Source organism: Maniola hyperantus, chromosome 12 (assembly GCF_902806685.2).
Source record: "Maniola hyperantus chromosome 12, iAphHyp1.2, whole genome shotgun sequence".
In the NCBI taxonomy this organism is placed as follows: Eukaryota; Metazoa; Arthropoda; class Insecta; order Lepidoptera; family Nymphalidae; genus Maniola; species Maniola hyperantus.
In genome coordinates this window covers 5074936-5093910 of record NC_048547.1, presented here as the reverse complement: position 1 = coordinate 5093910, position 18975 = coordinate 5074936, and the positions used below count along the sequence as shown (strand labels likewise).

General features: G+C 35.7%; 3 protein-coding genes across 5 annotated transcripts in view; 1 reads left to right on the top strand and 2 right to left on the bottom strand.

Moving 5' to 3' along the window:
• LOC117986875 (uncharacterized) overlaps nucleotides 1-18975 on the top strand; it is a 32115-nt gene that overhangs the window by 8436 nt on the left and 4704 nt on the right. Inside the window, exons 9-13 of the mRNA XM_034973795.2 lie at nucleotides 10059-10198; nucleotides 11946-12064; nucleotides 16574-16728; nucleotides 17427-17556; nucleotides 18124-18299. Coding sequence (XP_034829686.1) covers nucleotides 10059-10198; nucleotides 11946-12064; nucleotides 16574-16728; nucleotides 17427-17556; nucleotides 18124-18299 — 720 coding nt within the window. The remainder of the gene's footprint in view (nucleotides 1-10058; nucleotides 10199-11945; nucleotides 12065-16573; nucleotides 16729-17426; nucleotides 17557-18123; nucleotides 18300-18975) is intronic.
• Nucleotides 1732-3832, bottom strand: LOC117986885 (uncharacterized). Of its 3 annotated transcripts, none has more exons than XM_034973841.2 (4): nucleotides 3261-3583; nucleotides 2862-3029; nucleotides 2508-2677; nucleotides 1732-2284 (listed from the first exon to the last, which is right to left on the bottom strand). In XM_034973841.2, the coding sequence occupies exons 1-4, from the start codon at nucleotides 3263-3265 to the stop codon at nucleotides 2100-2102; spliced, it is 528 nt and encodes a 175-aa protein (XP_034829732.1). In that variant the 5' UTR covers nucleotides 3266-3583; the 3' UTR covers nucleotides 1732-2099. The 3 variants fall into 3 exon arrangements, with proteins under 3 accessions (XP_034829732.1, XP_034829730.1, XP_034829731.1); XM_034973839.2 differs by lacking the exon at nucleotides 3261-3583 and adding an exon at nucleotides 3619-3832 and having other exon boundaries at nucleotides 1749-2284; XM_034973840.2 differs by lacking the exon at nucleotides 3261-3583 and adding an exon at nucleotides 3619-3827 and having other exon boundaries at nucleotides 1760-2281.
• LOC138403097 (uncharacterized) lies at nucleotides 6592-9893 on the bottom strand. The gene is made up of 3 exons (XM_069502248.1): nucleotides 8952-9893; nucleotides 8246-8400; nucleotides 6592-7581 (listed from the first exon to the last, which is right to left on the bottom strand). Exons 1-3 carry the CDS (start codon nucleotides 9116-9118, stop codon nucleotides 7376-7378), a joined length of 528 nt encoding a protein of 175 aa, XP_069358349.1. The 5' UTR covers nucleotides 9119-9893; the 3' UTR covers nucleotides 6592-7375.

The following is an 18975-nucleotide window of genomic DNA, read 5'->3' as shown; positions in this document are numbered from 1 at the left end:
GTAGCCGGACTTCCACACGCCACGGTCTTGCGCCGCCTGGATCCAGCGGCTCCCTGCGACTCGTCTGATGTCGTCCGTCCAAGTGGGGGGTCTTCCAACGCTGCGTCTTCCGGTGCGAGGTCGCCATTCCAGCACCTTGGGACTACAACGTCTATCGGTTGCACGAACTATGTGCCCTGCCCATGTTGAGCTATGTCGGTTACTCTAGTTCTCCTACGGATCTCCTCATATCTGCCTGCGCAGTGAGTGATTTATCGATCTTTGTGGTGGTATGGAGTGAAGGGATAGATGGAGGTGTCTTCCATCGCACATTGGCAGATATAGTCATGCGCAGACATCTCTAACGTAGTCCAGAGGCATTTACACGTGACAATAATTATTATTTAAGTACTTGTTTTATTTATTAAGTAGCCTAGTTATTAAGACGTTCGCCTTCTTTTTAGGAGGTCGGGTGTTATATGCCTTTTAAGCAACTAAATATCACTTACTTTAACGGTGAAAGAAAACATTCTTAGAAAACCCGCATGTCTGAAAGTTCTCCATAGTATTCTCAATAGTGTGTGAAGTTTTCCAATTCGGACTTTGCCAGCATGGCAGACTATGGCCTACACCATTCTCACTCTGTCAGGAGCACCTTGTTAGTAGTCGGCAATGGGTTGATTATAATGACTTTTAAAACTTTAACTTTTTTCAGTGATTCAAAGCAAAAAATGTTTAAAATTATTGGTACGTCTTGAGCATTTCGGTCAGCCGTCATTATGTCGGTTCAAACTGTAGGTATCTACTTTAGTTTTACACACCCGATTTTGATTAAAAATATTTACCAGCAAATGTTGTCTCTAGTTTTCAGTCTAATATTCTCAATTTCCAAGGTTTTCAATTTTGTATTGCCGTGCAGATATATTATATAACTACTAAGTAAATGATGCCCGCGATCTTCTCTCGTGGACATTGGTTTTTGAAAAATCCTGTGGTAACTCTTCGTTTTTCCGACAGCCATAGACAAAGCCAAAAAGACAAAGCAATGGATGCAAGTTATCTCTTACCAAACACCAAAATCGGTTAAACAAATTACAGATGAGCCTTTAAAAAACCCTGGGAACTCGGATTTCCCGGGATAAAAGTAGCCTATGTCCCCGAGCTGCAAGCTGCCTCTGTACCCGTCCAAATCGGTTAAGTGGAAGGGCTGTAAAAAGCTAGCCAGACACACTTTCACATTTATAATATTTATAGTATGGATTATACTGCATAACATTTTATCATTGTATTGGACAGGTGCAAATTATTTAAAAATTGCTAGTTGTGCTAAATGCTAAATGTGTTGCTGATCGCAAATCTCGAGAACAGCTGAACCGATTTCGCTAATTCTTTTTTTTGTAATTCCTTGAAGTACGAGGATGGTTCTTACGGAGAGAAAAATTTGAATCAACGAAGTTTCCCCAGGGCAGCTAGTACTTAATAAAAATGGTGTACACAAACAATCTATTACTATCAAAACATCCATATTTATATACACATATTTCATAACATATTTCAGTCATAACATTATTTTGTAGTAATTGAAAAGCCAAGTGAAAACAATGCATTATTTATCATTTATTCCCTAGCCAGTCACAAGCTAATATCTTTAGTAATTAAAAGCCACTTATCTATTTGTCAAAACCCAAATGAATGCATAAAAATATGAAGTAAAATATTATAAGAACCCCTTATTAAACAGAATGAATTGAAAAATACTTAGTTTGAATTTTTCAAATATTATCAGGAATAATTGAATAACTAGAAAATTTATAATTTTCCACAATTTTATTACAAAAAAATAATTAATTAATTAACAATATTGAGAATAATGTTTAGGTGTAAATGCGTGGGTGGGATCCTCAATAACAAAAAAATTCTAAAATTATAATAACAATTAATACAACCTACATAAATCAGGATTAATACTGATGTAAAATGGAATTCTGATCAGAAAAAGTAGGTATGTGATTCTTCCGTGAGAAACATTTTTCAAATGCAGATAATTACAATAAATTAAATCTCACACAAGTGTAATACAATAGTTAAGACTACTTTAAATAAAATAATAATACTTATAATTACGCATATGTAAATTTCAAATCTTCAATCTTAGTAATATCACCGTCCAGTGTCAAAAATGTGATGTCTCCTAAATTGTGTTTTAGTTCTCTCGTGCCCATATTTGATTCAAACACATCTATATCCAGGTACATTACATATCCATGTCCTCTTGCTCTTATTATAAAATTGAATTTCCCATCTGCTACAAAGGAGGAAATAATTATTAAGGGAACAAAAAAAATCAGGAAATAAGTTTGGTACTGTGAGGAGTAGATGAGGAAATGTAAATAGATTTTTCTTCTTTTCCTTAATACACATAAACATACATATTCTTTTATTTTAATGTTTACTTTACTATAGATAACTAAATATGTAGTAATATCACAGTGTTAATAATTTATCCAAATAATTAATTACTACATTACCTGGAAATTGACCGATAAGATCTGGTTCCTCAGAGGGTGGTTGGTTGTCTATTTGTCCATTTACACTGCCACTTATATGGAAAATATTCTCAGAGAAATTTGCTTCAGCCTTGCATACAATATTATAGTCATCTGGATTATTCATACCTGTTGTAAGTTTGAGTAATAACCTGAAAAGGATAATTTAAAATTAGGTTTACGTTTGAATCATATTTTATACAAATCAATTATTTTGTAAAGTAAATAATAAGACGAGAAACAGGTGTTAAAATGGATAAGTGCTGATTAAAAAAAGTGATTCAATTATAAATTGCTATTCATTTCATGGTTAGTTTACATAATATTTATAAATACCTCTGTGGATTGCCTTGTAAAGCTCCATTTATTTCTATCATATCGCCATTTTTTAGGGGCCTCGGTAATCGAAACATATTTTCGTTCTGTCGATGTGACTCAGGCCAAGCAGTATTTTGTGAGTGTCCATTTAACATCGTACCATACACTTCATTGTCAACAGGCGAGCTAGATTATATGAAAGAGTTTTACTTCATTAGTAATCATGTATTCAAAGTTGCTCTGATATAAATATTAGCTTATACACGCTATCAATCAGAATTGGTAAAACCATTAAAACATACACGTCCTATGTTCATCGAAGTAAACCACTGAATCGATTTAAATATCAACACTCACGGTCAATTACTAAATTATATTTTCTAATTAAAGTACGTCAATTAACCACAAGCCTTTTACCACATGGACGATTCATGTTAAATTCTATGCAATATAATATGTAAATTCAATCTTGTATTTTATTTTACATAACCTACTAAACTTGTTTTCGGCTCTTCAAGTCCAAGTCCAAACGTAACGTTTGTCAACACTGTTGACATTGACATTTGGTTATTGAGATTTGGGAGTCGTTTGGAAATAGTAAAAAGAATTTGACAAGGGGACAAACTACACTTTAAAATATTTGAAGCAAAATATAATGTTTGCAAACATTGAGTTCCTATGAAGTTGATTTCCGTATATTACAAAAGTAAAGTATCGGGACAAACTTCTCGCCGTTTAGCCCAGTAACTACACATTACATCCATAAAAACCTTACCCCATCACACACTCCCAACAGTTTTTTAACATCGTGATTTATCTACGTTTTCAATCAATAAATTAACACAACACGTCAATTCACACTAAGATTCGTTTTTAACTACCTATCAATGATAGAGAGATGGAATGTGGATTGACTGAGGTGACGTAAGACCGAAAACAAACACGCTCACAGCGAAATACGGAGACACAATATACTTATACAGTATACACCTTACACAGTTACACACCTTGAAGATTAACGCCACTGGCCACCTCCGAGTCGCAAGCGCAGTTATTCTGCCCAATCGAGACGTCAGCTATGAGCACCACTTGTATAGCTAAAGCGTACAAGTATGCCACGATACATGTATATGAAGTTTTTTTATAACAAGTTGATTTTCATAAATAGTGACGCACAGTCTACTTAGACAAGGATAACATACTTACCTAATACCTACCTTATCTTTACGTACATGGTTCCCTTATCCTTTTGTCATCAATTCAACAGGCAGGTCATGATGCCACACGGAAAAGGGCGTCTAACAGGGTTGTGTTAGCTAGTAACACAACCTTCCAACGTAAAGTAAATCACTAGCTCTATCAAACATAATATATTACCAAATCTGAGCTAAAGCGTGATTGGACTTGAATTATTGGTCTTACGTTTTTCGCTTACAATTTAGATACTAACTGCATCTCAATAAATAAATTAGTATAATCGTTAAATTCAAAATTATTCTAGATCCATCGACTTAGGGCTTAGGCTGTGTCTGACTGTCTGTCTGTCAGTCATAGTAATGTTTTATGTGTATTGACGATTATATTATGAAATTAAATGAATTTATTTATGACAGCACAGCATGTGCCACTTAATATGATAGTATGACAAGACTATGAATATTACTTAATATACTTAGTATTGTTTTTAGTGTGCCGAAAAGGGGTTGTTTGGTGTCACCCTTTGTAGTGTTTCATAAATCAATGTTAAGTATGATGTTTTATTAATTTTATAAATCTAAGTCCTAAACCTACTATTCCTTAAACTATTACTAATCCACCCACACCTTATTAAGGCAAGTCACCTAGGTAGGTACTTGTACATTTTATCAGCTTTGATTGTCCCCGCGTTCGTTGTAGGTAATAAATAGTACCTACCTGATAAGTGTAGGTAACTATAACTTAAATATTTATTAAAACATAGAACTTATACCTAAGTAAATTTTTACCAGCAGATTTTCGCGACAATTGTCGGCCTGGAAAAAATATATCTCATAAGATTGTAGTCCACCGTCTGTCAGACAGGTGAACAGAAGACATCAAAGGAGCCTCAGGGAGCCGCTGGATTCAGGCGGCGCGGCGCAAGACCGGGGCGTGTGAAAATTCCTACAAGAGATCTTTGTCTAGCTGTGGACGTCTATTGGTTGATAATGATGATGATGACGACGATTCTTGCTTTAAATCATCAGTCCACCTCATTTATTGTTTCCACCTGGGAAACCTCACTGGATTCCGATCAGAAGTTTTATTGGAATGACTCGGTAAACAAACTCGATCTACAACGATTGAAAATAAATATTTTGCGGCTTATTAGATAAAACCCGACTACGATCGTCTTAATAAACGCTGAAATTTTCTTAGTAAAATTGTTTTTCTGTCGCTTGGTATATTTTAATGTTGTAGTATAATTTATATTTATGAACTTAAAATTTTCTCTTCTTTTATTTGACAACCCCACTCGATACGATGGCAAAAATGTTTTTGAGACCCCAATTGTTTTGGGTGCAACATCCGCCATATTGATTTTGTTCTTTTTATGTCACCCGGACTATAATAACAAAACGATTGACACCTCATTCATCAAAATCAACTCAGTAGTTTAGGCGCCACGGTGGAACACACATAACTACAAACCTACATACATATATACATTATACATACATACATAGACTGCTAAAATCATAATACTTTCTTTTAGCTTTGCCGTAGTCGGGTAAATAGCTATAAGCGGGCCTAGGTAGGGTGTTATACAGGGTAAGTTCCGAAAGAACAATATTTTTAGTTAATCTTTTTTTATAAAACAATATAAGACTAGGTTATCTATCTTACTGAAGAGTACGTGACTTTATTTAGCAACTACAAGTACAATCACCTAGTAATAAGCTTGCCTGACGTAGGTAAATAGGTAGGTATGGTATTTTACAAGTTTTGACCAGAATCTTGACTCGTCGCTCACGTTGAGTCTTATGAATTGTCTGAATAGTTTTACATTTAGTAATATCCCTATTCCTATTTAATATTTAGATATTATGCATCTGATTTAAAGGGGGTTTTACATGATGAAAAATAAGAGCTTACCTTCAATCTCATATGATAACACAGAATTAATTATAGATGCTTACTGAGGACGAAATATACAGCTATAAGTTTTTAGTATATTTTTGGATGTTTTTATTTACTCCATGACCTAAATGAAAAGGTTTAGCAGACGTTTATCCAAAAAATTACATGCAATAAAAAAATCTTACCTTTAAAATAATCCAATTTAAAAGTTTATTCTCTATATCGGTGATAGACAACGCGTGACTACACCTCACTGAAGTTTACCCACACCAGAAAATTATGACCGCAGAAAATATTATTACAAACGCTTCAAAGTATTTTTACTTTCAAAGATGTTTGATTATTTGTTACAAAGAGTGGGCACATTAATTTATCGCACGGCTGTATATTTTATATCTTATTGATGTTGTATTTCTGGCATTTTAATTTCAAAGTTTATATTTTTTACGCATAGAAATCTACATCCCATAGACATTTGCTATATTAAATTATTGATGACGACATATTAATTACTTACTTTTACATAAATATATTTTTAATGTATTTTATGTAGGTCGTTCACATTCATTTTACTCATACCTTTATTATGGAAGGTTAATATTAATTTTTTATAGGAATTTACAGAAATAGAAATAAAATAAACTTTTCATTAAAACGAATAATCTTTAATATAACAAAAACGTTTCCTCGGACCAGCCGGAGGTTACTTAACATTAATGACTAGACAGTAGACACAAAGTTAATACACGTTTAATTTTCAATAGTGAAGAAATTCGACGTGAAAAGATAGGTACCTATGTACTTAATCTGATAATAAACTAGTCTTTAAACACCCAGCAAATCCATACTTTACAATTTAAAATTTCATTGCATATTTTGCCACTTTTCATAATAATCTCACTTGGTAAAAAACACCTGATAGATTAGAGATTCCAATTAATCAGAATATAGAAAAAATAAGTTTAAAATCGATTTCTGGTCTTAATTTTTATTAAAACAAAATACTCCTAAAGGTTGATTTTACGCAACTTTTGTTCTTGTTTCATTATTTTCTTGAATGATGTACTTATTTTTTATTGTGTAGGCTTCTCTTTTATTTCTTCCATTTTTCATTGCCTTTCTTCGTTTCACAAAGAGAAAGAAACATGTCTTTCTCATAAATTGTCCTTATGAGCTTTTTCTTCTCTAATTCCTCTCAGGTACCGAATTACCGGTATTTTTGTAGCATTACTAAACTACCGTTATGCTCTTGTCAAAATGTAACAATAAAAATAACAAGACCCAGCATACCACTACTATTAACGTTAACTTTTAAACGTGACATAACGAAATTTTTTCATAGTTAAACGTAAAAAATTTAGTAACGATGACTGTTCCTGCTTCCTCTCCATTAAATTCCATTGTATTCCTTATCAAAATGTGAATTCTTAAAATCAATAATCGGGCCGTGTAAAATTAAAGCTCAAATTTTGGACATGTTCGACGCCTGTAAATACAATGTATTCGAGAGTTTTAAATGAGGCGAACCTACAATAACCTATTGGCTCTTGTCCTCTATCAGTTTCTTCAAAATATAGATCCATCATTTCACCTGATTCAGTAACTCTAGCAATCACATGCAGAGTAAAAGAGACTTCTTCTGGAAATAGTAAAATTAAAATACATGAATATCATTGGAATATATTACTCAATTATTTTTTATATGCAATAATCAGTGCCTTTCATCATTATCATCATCATCTCAACCCATCGCCGGCCCACTACAGAGCACGGGGCTCGTCTCAGAATGTAGTCCACCACGTTGGCCAATTGTGAGTTGGCAGAATTTGCACAGCTTTGAGAACTTTATGAATATATCATGAGATCCTAGCCTACACCAGCTGAGAAAAGAGCTGGTTTAAACTAACGGCTGAACTGGTTTTCATTAAACATATTACATACTAGCTTTTGCCCACGACTTCGTCCGTGGTATATAAAATGTGTAATTTATAGCCTATGTAACTTCTGAATAACGTAGTTTTCTAATGGTGAAAGCATTATTTAAATCGGTTCAGTAGTTTCAGACTATCGATTACAAACATACAAATCTTTCCTCTTTATAATATTAGTATAGTTAAGAACCATCTCGATTTTTAAACCGCAGTAAAATCCATCTTATCGCTATGGTGCCACAGACAGATAGACATAAAAAGCGGCTAAACTTATGACAGGGAAACTCGTAATTTTCCGGTCACTTTTAACATTTTGATATCTTAATATAATAAGGATGTAAGGAAAATGCATATTGTTGTTCAATTACTTACTATTATTGGGGTCAATATCGTAATAAGTTGTTTCGCTAGTTTTGCCCTGATTTTCAAATTTAATTATGAATTGATCTTTATCTTGATTAGGGATAAAGAAGATGTTGCATTGATCATCTTTATCCATAAAGTCGCCAGAAAACGTTGCGCTAAAACTAAAAAAAAATAAAACCATTAAAAAAACGAAAATTTAAAAATGCTGGGGAGTCAAGTGACTTCGTGCGCATGGATATAGGTATTTTAAAAATCCCGCGGGAACACTTTGATTTTCCGGGAAAAAAGTAGCCTATGGGTTACTTCAGGGTTTATATCCATTTCAAGCGAAATCATTTCAGTCATTGTGGCGCGAAGAAGTAACAAACATTCAAACTTTCATAGTTATAACTTCTAAGGTTTATCCTTCTCAACAAAAAATCTAAACATTTCCGAACCGAGAATATAACAATGCAGGGGAGACTATTCATCAAATATCTATTTTTATATACAAAGCTATAGTACGCGACAGGTCAAGATGGCAATCGGGGTGGGGACGCGCCCCACAGCCCCGCGCTAACCCCGTGCGGGGTAGCGCGAGTGACGTGCTGGTGTGCGAGGCGTCCCCCGTCTCATACTACGATTGCCATCTCGACCTGTCGCGTACTATACTTACCAAAATTTTTAAAATTAAGTTTGATGAAATATAATAATTTTATCTCAAGATACTTACGTGTTAACATTGTTGTTATTTCCAAGAATTGTTATGTTTGTTCCTGGTTTAATATCCTTCGGTAGTTTCAGTACAGTAGAATCTACACTAGATGTCGGCGAAACTGGTGTCATTTCGATTTGTGTTATAAAAATACTGAAAATTGCGAAAGTTTTAACTAAATCCATTTTTGCTCTCACTATCACTTTTATTTTAAGTGTAAAGAATTAGTGTTTGATGATGACGAATCGAAGTTTAGTAATTAATTATAATTTACGTATTTATTGTTAGTTTATTTATTATCATTGACGTGCTACGCGACGTGTGAATTAATTACTAGTGATGGATTTCAAAATAAATTGTATTTATTGTAGTACATTTTGTGATCAAATGAATCACCCTACTAAATTGTCACATAGCACAATTCCTTATGAGGCTTTTATAAAAAAAATCTAATAGGATACATATATAAGGTCGAGGAAAATTGTACCTAAATTTTGACAAGGATTAATGTTTGACTCATCCAAATTCTCACTTCTTAATATGGATGGAAGGATGGATACTTTCTCATTAATGTAATAATAATAAATAAATAAATTCTTTCTTAAGGCCACAGAGACCCATATTTTGTTAGTACTATACTAAAATATTGTAATATGTACTAGTTTTTAACCTTTGTCTACATACAAGTCTTAGAAACTATGGTAGTATGATAATTTTATTTTTACAACTATAATAATAATTATTATATACTTAATACAATCACAATAAGGTGCGTCCAACAAATTCGGAAACAATTTTAGACAGCGTGTTTACCGGTCGAGAACTTAAGAAACTTTACTTTAGAAATCGCTGCAGAATGTGCGAATCCAGTTTCCCCGCTTTCATATTCAGGATACTGTTTGAACTCAAACGCAGACTTGCCGGACCGGATGACGTCCTTTTCCTCATGATGGATAGAAATCATCCGTTCGTGCTTCAGCAACCATGCCTGACGCCGAACAAAACCGCGGCAAGCCCTACAGTATCCTGAAACCATTGTTACATTGTACCCTCAGCGATCGAGTGCCTTTTGACTTTGACTTTGAGTCTCCTAATTTTTAAACTCGTCATTGATATATTCAACAGGTGAATCCAATGTGTACACGTTGGGAACTATTGGCGCACATCGAGTCGTCACCACGAAGTTGCCGTCAGTTGGCAGGACGAGAGAAGCCATGACAGCCGCTGGTAACACCACAACCAGGCTCCTTGGCACTTTCCAAAAGGTAACTTGTAGCCCGTACCTTATTTTATCTTTATTTTTTAACTAATGAAAATCGTGGACTATTAATTCATCAAAATAGAAGAAGAAAATTATTATAGGTGGCATAATTTCTTGTTGCGTCTATCGCTGCTATACTTAGGTATATTTGTAATTGTCTAGTTAGGCAATAAGTATACCCTGCCACTAAGCAGTGAAACGTTTTGGTTACTGGTACTCTTCCCTGATTCCTCTTCCGACACTTCTAATGTATCTAAATGCTTAGACTCTAAGCATTTAGATACATTTCTAAGCCTTAGAGAATTATATTCTTCTAAGAAGTCTTGAGTGCCTTTTATTCAAAACATTAATTTTTTTATTGAAAATGTTATAGTGAAACTTAAAGCTGGCCTTATATAATTATTGTACAAATCATGCGAGCGTGGATTAGTGCCAAAAATACTGGCATCAATTCCGCGCTGGACAGCCAGGCTGATCACCAGGATTATGTTACCAGATGAGGTTATTCAAATGTCTCGTAAATTATGAGTGCCTATAAAAATAAATCTACAAGTGGCTTGAAGATTTTATTCAGCTCGCGCTATAAAAATAACCTTTGTTTTTATTGGTTATAAAACTTCCAAATAGTATCAAATCTACTTAGCCGATAGGCGTTAACCTGTTTAGTATACCCTTGGACGCCTGTTCTATTTCGTATGCATACGTGAAGTGGCTCATTACAAATGGCGAGATATTACATTACTAATGTTCAAAACGAGAGCAAGTTTCAAAATTAGTGTAGTTCGATACCTAGGTACGAATCAAGCACAATGTATTACAATTATTTCTGGAGATGCAACGCGGAAAATATCAGTTTATTTTTAAACGAGACGCAGCCTAGCGATTATCTATGTTTAAAGTTATACATTATAATTTACAATAACAGATGTGAGCACGCGTGATTAAATTTCTCGCATGAGTGCGCCCGCGCACCAGAGGATGTTATACTTGAACGATTAAGGACCCTTCTATTTATAAAAGTAATGATTCCATATTGCAATTTGAGTTTATTGGAGCTGGAATTGGTCCACAAATAGAGAGAACTCATGTTCACCATCATGCGAAGGAAGCTCTCTTTCTTTGGACATTTACAGAGAAGAGCCCGATTGTCATTCCCAAGATTAGTGTTGCAAGCTAGAATTCAAATCAGAGGCGGGCTCCAAATCAAAGGTCGCCAAAGACGCTTTGGTTGAATGATATAAGGGCTGGACAGGGCTTAGTTATCTGAAGAGAGGAAGCTTTTCGGATGATAATCTCCAAACTTTGTTCCACGATTCCAAACCCTAGCCATGCGCAGACCTATCTATGAGGAATCATAACGCAAAGCGTTTCGTGGCATATTGACGACCTAGGGGTGGAAACTCGTCTTGTGGTAAAGTGGTAAAAGGGTGAAGGGTGGTTTATTACTCTAACTTCAATTCAGGGTAGCCTTGAACTGATTTTAATAGGCAACCAATTCGCGGTATATTCGTTTATATCTAGCATAATAAATAACATTCTATTCATTTGGTTAACATATTTATGTAGAATCTTTGACTAAGCCTCAAGCGTTTTTTCGTTCCGGATGGAATCTTCCTGAATGACAGACTAAATGGATAATGGGGATGACCCGCTGGTTTTGCCGACTTAGTCGTAAAATTTATGAAGTCTAGTAAATTTTTCACGCAAGTCACATAATAATTTGGTATTCATAGAGGTGTTTTGTGTCGTAGGTAGATTACGTGTTCTTGGTGGGCGTGGGCGGCGGAGTGCCCCATTATACGGATTATGCCAAGCACGTGAGACTGGGAGACGTCGTGGTCTCCACGCCAGCGCCCGATCTGCAAGATAAGTGAGTTCCTCTTTGATTTACTAGATATGTATATACATTATACATACATATTTTTGCAATGAAAGAGGTATATACCTGGGTACGTATTAGTCGATACTAGAAAACAGTTGTAGTATAGTTTTTGCATTTCACAAGGGCGAGTAGCTCATGCTTTTGTTTAAGTCGTATCGGTATGAGTAAGATAAAGTAAATATGTCCGTTTGCGAGCGCGTGCTCGCGACTTATTGGTCCGACATGCACGCACACTTACGCAATGTCCGTCTATACGACGTAACCACAAGTAAAGTTCACTCGCCTTCGTGAATTGCAAGGAACTGTGTACTACTAGTAACCATATATATATAGTATCATCTCTAAACTAAACTAAATTGACAGTTCTAAATCTGCTGTGTAAAAGTGCTATCTTTTTCCGTAGGGAGTCTTAAGAAAGGGATAGCAATACATATTCAGCCCTGTCATTTTATTTGAGTGATTTTGTGCAACAGAAGTAGACTTTACGAGTAAATCAATCATAAATATATAAAAGGAAAAGGTAACTGACTGATCTATCAACGCACAGCTCGAAACTACTAGATCGATCGAGCTGAAATTTGGCACGCAGATAGCTATTATGACGTGGGCATCCGCTAAGAAAGGATTTTTGAAAATCCAACCCCTAAGGGGTTTGAAATTTGTGTAGTCCACGCGGACGAAGTCGTGAGCATAAGCTAGTCTTCTATAAGTATTCAATTATATAAAATAAAATAAAATTATGAAGGAGTTAGAAACACGTACTTAAATACTTCCGTATTTACTGTTTGTAAGTTTCATAAAAGTGGATAGTTATTTTATTATCATTCAAGGTTCAAATCTCAAACATGACTAATCTTAAAGTTCTCACGCTTAAGAAACAATTTGAGGTTTTTGTGTCGTTTTATCTGAACGCCCTAAATTGTCTGATGGTTAAAATGAGTTCTTCGTAATGCTACAATTAATATACCTAGTGCTTATCTTCATACATTAGAATATTTCTAATGTTTTGGTAGCATAAGTTGGTTATTTGAAAGTGTTATTTTTAGTTTTTCACCTAAAATGCTCCTATAATTTAAATATATAAAACGAAAAGGTGACTGACTGACTGATTGCTGATCGATCTATCAACGCACAACTCAAACTACTGGACTGGCTGAAATTTGGCATGCACATAGCTAATATGACGTAGGCATCCGCTAAGAAAGGATATTTGAAAATTTAACCCCTAAGGGTGGTAGGTAAAATAGGGGTTCGAAATTTGTGTAGTCCACGCGAACGAAGTCGCGGGCATCAGCTAGTTAATATATTAATGAAAAGTTCTTGTAAGTCATAATTATTTATTTATAACAATACCTACCAATGGTTTCGTTTGGATAGGTATCATATCTGTGAACTTAATACAATGGTAAGCTTGGCTTTCCGACAACAAAATCGCATGGTAGCACCGTGTTTACACATGCCAAGGACCTTGACACATATTGAGTAATTTTACAGCTTAAAACCGACGCGGCGTCTTCGGTTCAGGCGCCACATCGTATTCGTATTGAGTCATGACGTATGCGTCTACACTCCTAACCACCGTTATGAGAAAATCCAGTAATCTACTCATTCGACGAATCATAAAATCGTCCTTTCGCAATTGTTTCACAACATTGTATAGGTAACGACTAGTTTTCCTGCATTGTATTAATTTGACTTACCTAGCTATTCACTTTATTCTATGACTAGCTGATGCCCGCGACTTCGTCCGCGTGGAATTAGTTTTTTAAAAATCCCGTGGGGACTCTTTGATTTTCCGGGATAAAAAGTGGCCTTTGTCACTCTCCAGGTCTTTATCTATACCCATGCAAAAAATCACGTCAATCCGTTGCGACGTGATTGGAGGACAAACCAACAAACAAACACACTTTCGCATTTATAATAAGGATACTAATTCTACCGTATAATCTTGAATATTCAATAAGTCGTGTCTATGTTTTATCTATAGGTATAGGTAATAGATGGGCATTATTGCTTTTTCATTTGTCGAATTTTTTTTTTTCATAGTGATTTCAATTGTAGATGATTTTTCGCCGAAAGTGATTTTTCAGTTTTCGCACTTACAATCTTTATTCACTACATTAATTATTTAACTAAATGATTTTTCTCTTTCTAACACACTGCAATGCGAGTGTTTTCTCTCGCACCGTCTTAGTTTCAGAGATTAAATGAAATTATGACTTTTAGTGACTTTGCCCGTGGTTTTTACAGGCTTTATGTAAGGTAGCAAATAAGTGTTCTTCTTCTTCTTCGTAACACTCTTGGCAGAGTGGTCGTGGTCATCACGAAGTGTTCTTGGGGGCAGATGTTATACGCCTCACGAGCATTCGCCACTTCTCCCTGCTGGCCGATAGGCCGAAGTGAAATAATATTAGAAAGCTTTTCACGTTTTGCTATCTGTGAAATGGTCCATTTCTAGTCTATACTCTTTCATAGCAACATGTAGCTGTGTATGTGCTACACACACATCCTTAGGAATTAGGCTGGGACAGATCAGCTAGCCTGTAAATCAACAACAGTCAGCGATCCCTAGGTACTAAGCACTACCAGCACTAGACAGTTCTTTATGAACAAAAATTTGCGACCTACAACTCGTTTTTGCTTACAACTAGATGCCTAGTGGCACCGATTCCGTTGTCTTTCTCTAAACTATATTTAGAGTATCTGCATCCTTTTCTTTTTAACAATGCTAAAAAGGGACAGAACATGAACTTTACATTTAACGACTCTAAATTTTAGTGCGCTACAAATTTAAACAGTAGGCTCGCGACTGTGCGCTAAAATCACGGGTTTTACCATCTAAAAATTAAATTGAAAACTGGCAAACTGCGTCTGTCCTTTTCATATTACATTAGTAAGAAGAGGTTGCGAATACTCTAAAATTTGGTTGTGCTCAGAATCAGTACCAGTGTCATACTAATTTTGCCAGCTTCATAGGACACGATTTTTGTTGGAAAAAGCCCTTCTATGGGTACTAATTTAGCTCATTGACTGCAGTACATATTACCTAAATTGGTTTAAGTGCGCTAGGCTTATGAGTCTAATGTAAATGACCTCACAGTATGCCCCGAGTGTGGGTTAAATGAATGAACTTTGAACTACCTATTGATCATAATAATTCAGAGCGCTACCTGTGTCTGTACCATACGTCATCATTGACACTCAATGCTAAGTTAATTACCTATTTGAATGTCATATAATATGACACATACCTATTACCTACTATGGGAAATACCAAAATATACCTATTCTTTAAATACAACTTCGATGTGATAACATTATCAGGATTCCTAGTAGCTTCTATAAATACATATATCTAAATAAAGCTGCAATAACTTTAATTTTCCTATTTAATACGTACTACCTAGTAAATAATTACGTAATTAATTTTATTATCACAGCCAAAAGTAAAATAAGACTACGTTTGTCTCTGTGTTTGTCGGTGTGTAAGAAATAGATGCACTATTTAGAGATTTTTAACCTTGACACTTAAATTCATAACTTATATAGTCATAAGATTAGAAAAGTTAAGATAATATAGATATGATACTACTTATCCCGCCCTGGCTTTGCCCGGGCGGGCTTATCTATTCCATGTTACATAGTAGGTAGACAAAAAAGAATGTGTTATATAACAATACGTCATATAAATATTCGTCGCGAACCGTTTTGAATGATGATGAAACCTGTATTGAATTGCACTTTTAGGTACGAATTTTTAGGTACCGAAATCGAACCTGTTACTAATGGGGAAGACATGAAAATATCACACGATGTGTGTCATGTATTATGTTTAAAAGTCCACTTTTTAGTTGGCTATAACACTCTGATCGCCATTGATTTGCTGTTACCCGGTGAGAAGTTTCGTCTTTCAACTCCGAAACATATTATTATGGATATGAGAATATCCAGTTAGAGTTCCATACTCTACAACCAAGGCTGAGCAGTCTTCATGAAATAGAACTATAGAGTATTCCATTCTACTACCCTTTTTTAAAAAGTTTCTTAATTTGATCCTAAAGTCATATTAAACTACCAAAAAATTTACAAAAATTTCATTCGATCGTCAATAAGTGCAATAAAAATGTATTTAATTTTTGCGTTTCCAATTTCGCCGCGAAAACGCCATGTTTTTAGGTTTATGAGCTGTCATTACGTCACACGGATTGATAAGCAACGGTGTTTTCTTAGTGAAATACATTACATTTTGAATCCATGTGACGACCCAGTCGGAATTAACATGGCGGCTACGGTATCATGCGTTTTGGATATTTGTAGAACAGATAAAAAAGTTAAATCTTTAAAATGAATTATAAAATCCATTATGTACCTATATAATTTCATAAACTGAAATTAACATTTTTCGATTGCTTTATTGCTAATACTGTCTTGTTTCGTCTTTCTCGTTTGGTGTAAAATAGCGTATTACAATAACATAAATTATATTTGGTTTCTCAGGTACGTGTACATATACTGCGAAAAGGCAGAACGTAACAACAAAGGCGGCTGGGACTACGAAGTCAAACCGTACAAGCCGGCCGACTACCTTCTACAAGATTTAGCGGTCATCCTCGCAAGTTCTGGCGCCACTTGGACCAACTATGTTAATGATGGTATGTATGTTTACTAGTAGAGTACATCTACTTCTGTAAACCTTTTACTTGTAATTGGGTATTTGACTACATTAAAAATAAATTATTTCTCAGTGATTATTAAATAGAGGCTCTTCCAAAATACGTAAAATCCACGTCCTTTGTTGGTTTTCAGTGTAATAACCATTTTAAATTATCGATTAAACTAAAAAAAGCACGTCAAATGATTGTGATGTCACACACCGGTATTTCATAGAAACTCGCATACTAAGCGCGCGTTTTGACGTTTGATAAAAAGTTACTGATTTGACTAGTTGTCAAATACCGTATTTTAAGCCGCTATTATTTTTTGATACAGTGGCGGTTAGCATTGATTTATTGCCACCTCTTAGGATGAGATCTATAGAGCGCACTCTGCCTTTGCTTAGACTTAAAAACACAGTTAAAACGAGACAGATGTATATCTCTCACATAAATCTGTCTCGTTTTAACTCAATCTTAAGTCTGAGCAAAGTCAAAGTGCGCTCTATAAACCTCTGCTTTACTCGGTACACTGCAGTGAATAAGTTTATTTATTTATTAACAAGTTAGCTCTTGTCAGTCTAAGATGGTAGCGGATTGGCTTGGAAGGCAACCATACCTCTTGTCGGTTTCTATAAGACAACTCACGTGTCTACTTGGTTCTGGCCTCAATATTATACCGTAATCGTTTTGTGCAGGGTTGAATCGCCTGAAGGGCGTGCCAGGGCGCTGGGAGCCGCCCGAGGAAGCCACGGATCGGCTTTGCGTGGACGTCGGCGGCGGCGCCTACATCGAGGTGTCGCATCCCGCGCCGCAGGGAGACAAGATGTATGTACATTTTAGCTGGCGAAAAAGAGTGGTAAAAGGGTTTGAACATTTTTGTATGGAACCTGGCATAACTTCAAGTTCGCCATTTTGTAAAAACCACGTTTCGGCGGCCAGTGATAAAACATGTGGCGGACTTTAGGTATGCCAATTAGGTCCAGTGCCCTTTTTACGGTTAGGAGCCAAAGGTAAAAAGGAACCCTTATAGGATCACTTCGTTGTTCGTATGTCTTTTAAAATCATTTTTCTCAAGGAACTCGTGAAGATATCGAAGTCTGTGGCCCCTGCGCCTGCGGCTGTTTAAAAATCAAGCTTCTAAGTCAACGCAATAAAAAAATACATCCATTTGTGCCGCATATGCACTATCCTCTTCCTTTTGACCTAGAATCATGAGCAAAAAGCAAGGAAGGTCTCACAGCACAAGTGTTTTTAATTCTATCAACGTGGTCAAGATTTTCAACGTGGTGAAGATTTAGCGCAAACTTGCGCTAAGGCCTAAGAGCACCGAGTTTCTTATTATAATTATATGTGTATAGACAATGTAATAAGGTATAATACCGATATATTCAGGCGCGGTCCCCGCGTGCACTGCGCGCCGGTGGCGGGCGGGCGCGCCGTGTCGTGCGCGGGCGAGGCGCGCGCGGCCTTCGCGTCGCACGCGCGCGCGCTCGCATACGACTGCGAGCTGGACGCCGTGCTCGACAGCGTCGTCGGCAACTGCAAGGACTGCTTCCTCTCCATCAGAGGTGAGTACCGAGGAGTTGGAGCACTCTTAATAAGGCTGCCTTTGCATACGTAGTTTTAAGTTAGCAATATTTCATGTATTCTCTATCTTATGTGCAGTTAAGTATTTATCTATCTATTCCTAATAATTGTGCCCAAAACATAAAAATGTGTGTGCCTATATACAGAGTTAAATAAAAAAATATCAGAAACCTCTCGGTACTTAATTGTTATCATTTAACTAACAACTTTTGTTCTACGACTTTTCAAAATTCCGTATTAATGTTTTTCATACCAAAAATTTAACAAATACACGCGACGGAGGCACGTACGTGAGGTTCGCGCGAAGTTGCCTGCCAATGTTAGAGTAGTTGCAAGGAGAGAATCTATGTAAAATGTTGAATATTTGATATTACACAAAATTAAAAAAAGTCGCAGAACAAAAGTTGTTAGTTATAATAACGCACCGAGAGTTTTCTGATATTTTTTATTTAACCCTGTCTAGACTTTGAAACCACCCAACTGATGTGCCTGCTCATTTGCTGGCCATTTACCTAAAGAAAAAACCGGTTTCATTAAAAAGGCAATAATGCAAGAATAAGATGGTTTTAGACCACTAAAACAATGCATTAGGCACATTCTTTTTTTAGCATAGTAGTACACTCTGGGTATCCGCTAGTCTTAAATAATTTTGTTGTG